Raw genomic sequence first — 7,921 nt, 5'->3', positions numbered from 1 at the left:
AAATTGAGAATTATGTTTTGTTGTTAAAATAAAATATAATATATATTATATATTCGTATAATGTGGTCCTCAAATTTTCTTTCCCATGAAAGAAAGCCCTCCTGTTTCACTTTAACTATTGGATTTTCAGGCAGGTGATTGTGGCGTAGAGTGTTTGGTTAGAAGATGCTAATATGCTACTAATTAACTAAATAGCTATATGATGTATTGTCTAATTTATTGTGAACTCGAACAGCTGTCATGTTTAAAAACTTTGAGATAACTTCTGACCAATGAAACAAAATTTTCTCTTGTCGCTATCATCCTAAAATTATACATTTTGTAAATAGACTATTTATATTTTATTGTACGATAGATTGGAAATTATATGAGTAGTGAAAGCTTTGTCGTAATATATTAACACAATATTACAAACTTTGGGCACATCTAATTTTAGGATCAATTCAAGCTGCTTATTGCCAGTAGAAACCGTTTAGAAATACAGTAATAGATTTTAAATGAGGAAACGCTCTTTCAACGGGAACATGCATGAATATTGGCATCCCTTCTATTGTTTGAAGTATAAACATCTTCTCTTTATCCTCTCTTTTTTTGGTGATTTGTTCTCTCACTTCTCTGGGTTTTTTTCCCCACTGTGAAAAATTAAGATTAAATTCATATAACTTGTTTCATGTTAAATAACATTAATTCCTTTTATGTTTATTAATTTCGAATCATATAAAAGATGTGTCACGTCTCTAGAGGCCTAATAGGTAAATATACTTCCTATTATAAGCAGACCTGTGGCTAAATAAAGTGATTAATCTACTAATCAATACAAACAATTGAAGGGTGAGATTATGGTAACACATTGGGCACAACTCAAGGAACCTTCTATCACAATCGGCCATCAGTTAAGTAACGCTGGTGATGTGGTGATATTCTAGGTTAACGTACATCATATAAAAAGGACTTAGATGATCACTTTGGATAAATAAAAACGCTTTATATTGAATTATCACCTAGTGACTAATAATTGTGAAATTTAAGTTTAATTGATAATTAATTTTGATTAAGAATAATTAAAATTCCTTCACTTAGTCAAGTTGTTTTAATAAAATAATAAGCAATTTAATATATGATTGTAATATTTTACAAGCAGGAAAAAGAAGAAAATTTCAAATGCTTTTGAGGAAAAATGATACAAAAATTGAAGAAAAAGCCTTGAAGAAGAAAAATTGAAAATTGGAATAGCTGGCTTAGCGTATAAGACAGACCCAATGCGTCTCCTCGCTTAGTGAAAAAGTCCAGTCGCGATAAGCGTGTGATCACCGTTATACTCGCTAAGTCCAAAAGACTCTCTTAACGCAATGTCACTTGAATTTTAAGCTACCTTAGGCCTATACATCAAGACTCAACTCTCTAATGAATGCATCCTATGTCTAAATATCTCAAATAAGAGAAATTCTTTTTCTATGTCCATTATCTCATTCACTTCCTTTATCCATCCATTTTCCTTCTTCTATTCACATTAGCCCCTAAAGTATAAAAACTCTCATGAGAATGAAAGGTTAAACCCCCATTGTTGGGAGTCTGATAGACCAACCCTTGTCTTTCCTATTATCTATTTAATGCAATCCTGTTTTTATTGCTCTTTTATATGCTTTATTGTTTATTGACTATGGTTTGATCATCCATGCTCATGTATTATTTATGAGGTAATGCATTGAAAAATGGTTATTTTCTACGAACAGAGAAATAACATCTAAATAAAATCATTGCTAGAAATAAAGTGAGATTTGTTTAGCCTATTTGATGCATCTTTAATCTTAATGCAATTTAATGTTTTTTTATCTTTGGAAAAGTAAAATAAATAAATTAGGCTCTTCATGCAGGTAACCAAAGATACAGTATCATAGTAAATATGGGTGGAAAACTAGAATAACATTAGATAGAGAAAATTTATTAACATTGTATCACAAATAGTTTTGACATACTAGGTCCCAACATATTTTAAATTTTGAATTTATTTTTAAGTATTCAACCTTATTATCGTTATCTTTATCTTCTACTTTTTTCTTATCTTTTATCTTAAAATTTCTTATCTATTTTATCTTCTACTTTTTTATCTTTAAATCTCTTATCTTTTATTTTAAATATTTATCTTATCTTCTACCTCTCTTTATCTTTTATTTTAAATTTTTTATCTTTCTTATATCTTATTTTCTTAAAATTTTACATCTACAATTCCTTATCTCTTTTACTTTATCAATTGCTTGAAAATTCAGTTTACACTAATCTAAGTACAAACAAAGTTTATGTAGATTCGACACTCGGACTTCAAAGTAACTTTACTACTTGTGATAATTTGATACATTTGTCAATGAATTAATAACTACTTATATTGTGTTTGAATTTTGGATAGACATTTTTAAATTATGATTTGAACAAAAATTATAAGTTAGAAGTCTCGACTCAAATTATAATTTAAAAGTTTATAACTAGGAATCCATTATATAATTTTGATATAGATTTTGTTCTTTTATATTTAGGTCATTTTATATTTTATATTAATTTAAATTTTTATTAAAACATTTTTTTTGTGGGCTATTAGTGGTGTAGGTTGGCCAGTTTTGCCACAACTCTAAGCCCATAGGCTTACAAGGGTGGAAGTGATACCTTTGATGTATGACAGGAAATGTGAAGTTAAAAATAAATGAGGTGTCACCCATGTGTTTTAAGATGTATTTTATGTGTTTTAAATATTGTTAGATGGTTGATTAACAAGTGCTTTAACAATAATATTTTTTTATTTATAAATTATGGATATCTTTGATTGAAGGCAATTATGCTTAAATTGTGTATCAACAATATAAGAGATAAAGTTATTTATCAAAATATTTAACACAATTACATACTAAAGATTTGAACTTAAGACTACTAGTTAAATTTAAATAACTTTGCATCACTTGATCCATAGGTTTGATAGTTCCTTGACCATATTAATTTAATTGATATTTTGATCATATTTTCTTAATTTTAATAGTTTAGCAATATCATTATTCAAACAAGAAATTAATTATATTATTTACTTAACAGAAATTATTTAATTAGATTTTATTTTTTATCATGTTATTAATATAAAATATTCACCAATTTTATCGGTAAATGATAAAATTTAAATTTGAGATCTTATTTAAGTCATTTAAACTTATTTCTATTTAGAGGTTATATTTTAGAAAATGATGTTGTATAACTATTTATATTGGTTAAAACCACAACTAATGTAGAAATCTAGATAAATTTTACAGGTGTGACACACTTTACATTGGATGAAGCAAAAATTGATGTAAAAAATAACTTTTCACATCTATTTAAAAATTGTGTTAAAGGTGTTCGACTTTCAATAATAATAATTTTAACATCGGTTTAAAATCATCATGAGAATCTTTTAGAATAGTTGTTGAAAGTTTTTTTTAGTAGTATATTAGTTTAAATCAAATTCTTTAAATTATTAAATATATCAATTGTGAAAATCATTAATTTAATCACATTACTTGATTAATTTAATTGATTTTTTTTTGGGTCGTCTGGATGAATTAAACCACTCATATGCTGTCTATTGAAATTCTAGTCAATTAATGTAGCTACAAAAGTAACTCCGTATTAGACAATCTTTTTAGTATGTAAAAACCTTACCGTCAAATAGAAGGTGATCATCTCCATATTCTTTATTGTTTTACTATTTCCTATATAACGAGAATTGATCCTAATGAATTCTCTCTAATATTAATTCTCTGTTTGATACATCATCATACAGTATGTTATAACGTGCATGATGATTATATTCATCTAGACATGTTATAAATTTCATTTATAATATTTAAATTTTTTAAGGAAGTTAAACATGTAACTAAACTTTCTATAACTAAACCCGTGTTTTTGGATTACCGTTTTAAACTTCCTCAAAATTACTTTTAACTCAAAAGTCACATAGATTATCCTTCCTCCAAAGTATTTTTAACGTACGTTCATCCTTGGGAAATCGTGAATTAAACGAGAGTACTCAAGTCAAAAGAGCTATAAATTGGTCAAAAACGACAAGAGAGGATATGTCACTCTAGAACATCATTATTTCTCAATTTATATAGCTCTTTAACCATAATTCCCTGGATACAACATGTATACTAGTGTATACACCATATTCAAAGATAGCTAATAAATACTTGACTGTATAATTAATATCACACAAACGTAAAGTGGCAATATATAGTGTAAATATATATAAGCTTAATTTATACACAGAAACCATGAGTATAAAGCATCTTTATACAAAATATTCAACAAGAATTTACTTTATTACCACATCATTATAGTAAAATGTCATGATAAAGTGGTGAAATTCTATTGAATGCTTGTGTCAAGATGTTTTTATAGGATCAAAGTGTGTATATAAATTAAACTATATTTTTTAATCAATATATATATATTGTTCACACATTTTATATATATATATATATATAAGAGGTGCTTAACAAGTTGGATAGGCAATACCACAAGAACTAACGGTTTTTTTGGCATTAGGAGAGTTAACATACTGCTTCAAGCTAGGGTTTTTGAGGTAGCCACAGAAGCATGGCTTTTGCTCCTTCAGCTTCTGGCAACAAGCACTCGAAGGTGCAGAACCTGAATTAATTGCCGGAAGACAAGGAGTCAACTGTGTTGGGTTGCAAGTCACCGCAGCCTCAGCCATGGGCCCCACTTCAACCACAACCAGTGCCACAAGCACCAATGCACACATAGCAGACTTCATCATCATTCTCTCTTCACTTAAATTTCCTACAACAACAACACAATTAACACAAGTACACAACACAACACAGAGAATTTGTATATGTTAATGAACTCACACACTGAAAATGAGGAATTGTGGCACCTTTATATAATAAGTGGAGAGTAGTAAGTGGGTGTAGTTAGTGGTTTGGTTTCAATTAATAATAATGCATTAGTAAATGGCCAATGTCCCCACAATCGAATGAGCGTTGGGGATTGGGATGCTATTATTACTTTGCATTAAAAGCACCGCGAAATTCGTGGCATTAACTATAGTGGTGTTAGTGAGTACTATCATCTGGACTTAATTTCAATGCAATGGACCACCCAAAATGTTTAATCAGGGTCTTCTTACCTACCAGCTACCCACGTCAAAGTACTCAGAAATTGTATAAATATCGTTAGTAGCACTGTTTAATATATACTCTTTTTTTTTAATGAAAAACTCCAGCGACACTCTATCTTATATTTTCTTTCATTATAATTTATTAAAAATCATCATTTTTTTAAACTTCATTTCTCATTTAATAATTATTTCTTCTTATTTATAATAAATAAAAAATAAAACTTACAAAAATTAATAACTTTTAATAAATTCTAATTAATTATAAAAAGTCTTTGAGAGAAAATATTAGAAAAAATGTGCTAGCATTCCTCTTTTTAACATATATCTCTTCGGATCTTTATTATAAAATCTAATTAACTAACTCATCAAGATTAAAATATTTAATTATTAAATTTATCTTAAATTAGTATTTTGTACCCTCAAAATTATTGTTGTAAACAAAACTATATATAACAAACATTAACAAGTTATATATTCGGTCACCTCACTCTAAAACTAACTAGTGAAAAAAAAATAATAAAAAAATAAGACAAAAAATATTTTAGATTAGATGATATATAAAAAGGATGAAATCCTACTTTTAATTTAGATCTAATAAAGACTCAGTGAGTATTTTATTATTTTTTAAAATTTATCAAAAATTATAAAATTAAGAAATAAATTTATTACATGAACAGTAAGACTTACTAAAATTTAAATTTTGTAATCAATTAATTTTAGTCAATGATATAAAGAAAAAATATTTAAAAGAATGTCTTAGAAAGTATATATCGCTAACATTTCTCAAGAAACATATACTAATAATTTATAAAATATAAACGTTAATTAAAAGATAAAAATTTTAGAGACATTTTCATTCATTGATTTCTCTAAAGAAGGATACATTTATATATAATTCTAATTGATACTAGTGAATAATACTATATATCAATATGTCAAAGTCTTATATTTAAAATAAAATTATAATTTATAAATTATATATTTAACTCCAACTAATAAAATCCTTAAATCATTTAATTTTTTTTAGGCCTCATTCGGCCCATCCTATCATCCGACCATATCCTGTAGCTTTGCGTACAGTGTTTGGCGGCTATTTTATGCGCGGGAGTGGGTAAGTAGGCTATGGCTTGCCGGATGAAAACAAAAAATAATAATCATTTCTAAATCTACAAAGCTATGAAAAATAATCATTTTCAATCTAATACATAACAACAATGGGAGAAAATAATATTTTGAATTAAAGACTTTATTTAGTGACCGACTTTATTAATTTAAAGACTGATAATTCGGTCACTAAAACCAATTTCCCTAGTAATCTAAAATTGAAAATCATAAGCCTCTCTTGTTCAATGTTGAAAATAAGACTTTAGCTATCCAAACGTAGAAAGTTGAATTGTAAACTCATATGTTTTCATACTATTATAGTAGTCTGGTCTTTCTTTTTTTTAAGAAACTAAATTTAGCTATTGCTTTACATGAAAGAAAAGTTTCAGATTACGAAAAATATTTCTTAATTTTACAAATTCTTTAGTTAAAGATGTTTTGTTAAAAAAATAAGGTACTGCACACAAGATGTATTAAAGAGTATTTTCATTTAAAAAAATGATGTTTTATCCATGATATTACTGTCAAGTATCTATTAATTTTATTAATAATTAATTTTTATTATAAAATTTGACTTATTATTTTAAGTGAGGTATTTTTTCTTTATTTTTTTATTCAAAAGATTCAAATTTAAGATGTTACTTATGAAAATGAAATCCAGTATCACTCGATCGGATAAACTATTTTGTTGGTTTTAAAAAAAAGATTTATATAGGTCAAGAATGGATGGATTTGAGTGATCGAATACTAATATTAACTAAGGTTATTTCAAGAGCTAAATTTATGGTGACACAAATAAATGAATCCTAGCTCTTTATCGAGAGCAGGCATGCATACTTTATATATTCTTTATTCTCTTTTGATTGTCGCACGCGTTTTGTTGTCTCATACATACAACCTATGTTAGATGAGGGAAATAATAATAAGTAGAGTGATACACAAATGACTCTTAGTTTTATAAATTTCATCTAACACCTCTCGTTTTTTCTATTTTTCTTTTCTTTATCATATCATAAATTTTATTAAGCATATCTTTTTGTTTTCTCTATGCATTGGATAACTTATTGGATGCTAAACATTTTACATAATAATACAGCCAAGGACAAATATTAATTGGTAGAAACCTTTTGAATTTAAGTTAAATTGCACTGTGTTGGAAAATTTTCTTTTTCAATTCCTGTTTTGGTTAAACTAATAGAGGGAACAACTCTAGATTGCGACACTAGCTAGCTGGGATAGAGACAGCCACTCCCACACCTTGAAACAAAATGTAGCACAAGAAAACATCGACTGCTGTGCGGGTTTGGCATCAGATGCACTACAATAAATTAGAGCCTACCCAGCTTGATTATGTGCAACAGTCCAATCCTTCCTTCACATTCTTGTCCATGCTTTTCTTCACATGATTAATTTTCATGTACGTGCAGGAAAAGTTAATTAGTAGATATGATCGAAATCAGTAGCCTATTGCTATATATGACATGCTATATAAGAAAACTTGGTGATGTAAAAATTTCTCAGAATCAACAAGTTGGTTTGAAGAAAAATCTAAGTAACAAATATATACGTAGAATAAAATTTGTTAACATACTTTGAAAGAGAAGTGAGGAGAAGCGTGTGGAAAACTAAGATAAAGAGAATGCTTGAGAAGAGAAAGAG

The 7,921-nt window shown here is 27.4% G+C and overlaps 1 protein-coding gene across 1 annotated transcript; it reads right to left on the bottom strand.

Moving 5' to 3' along the window:
- Positions 1-4,092: 4,092 nt before the first annotated feature.
- On the bottom strand, positions 4,093-4,909 carry LOC114394506 (non-specific lipid-transfer protein 2-like). Its single transcript, XM_028356098.1, has one exon. It carries the CDS (start codon positions 4,796-4,798, stop codon positions 4,511-4,513), a length of 288 nt encoding a protein of 95 aa, XP_028211899.1. The 5' UTR covers positions 4,799-4,909; the 3' UTR covers positions 4,093-4,510.
- Positions 4,910-7,921: the final 3,012 nt, after the last annotated feature.

This window comes from Glycine soja, chromosome 18 (assembly GCF_004193775.1).
Source record: "Glycine soja cultivar W05 chromosome 18, ASM419377v2, whole genome shotgun sequence".
In the NCBI taxonomy this organism is placed as follows: Eukaryota; Viridiplantae; Streptophyta; class Magnoliopsida; order Fabales; family Fabaceae; genus Glycine; species Glycine soja.
This window is presented reverse-complemented; position numbering and strand designations above follow the sequence as displayed.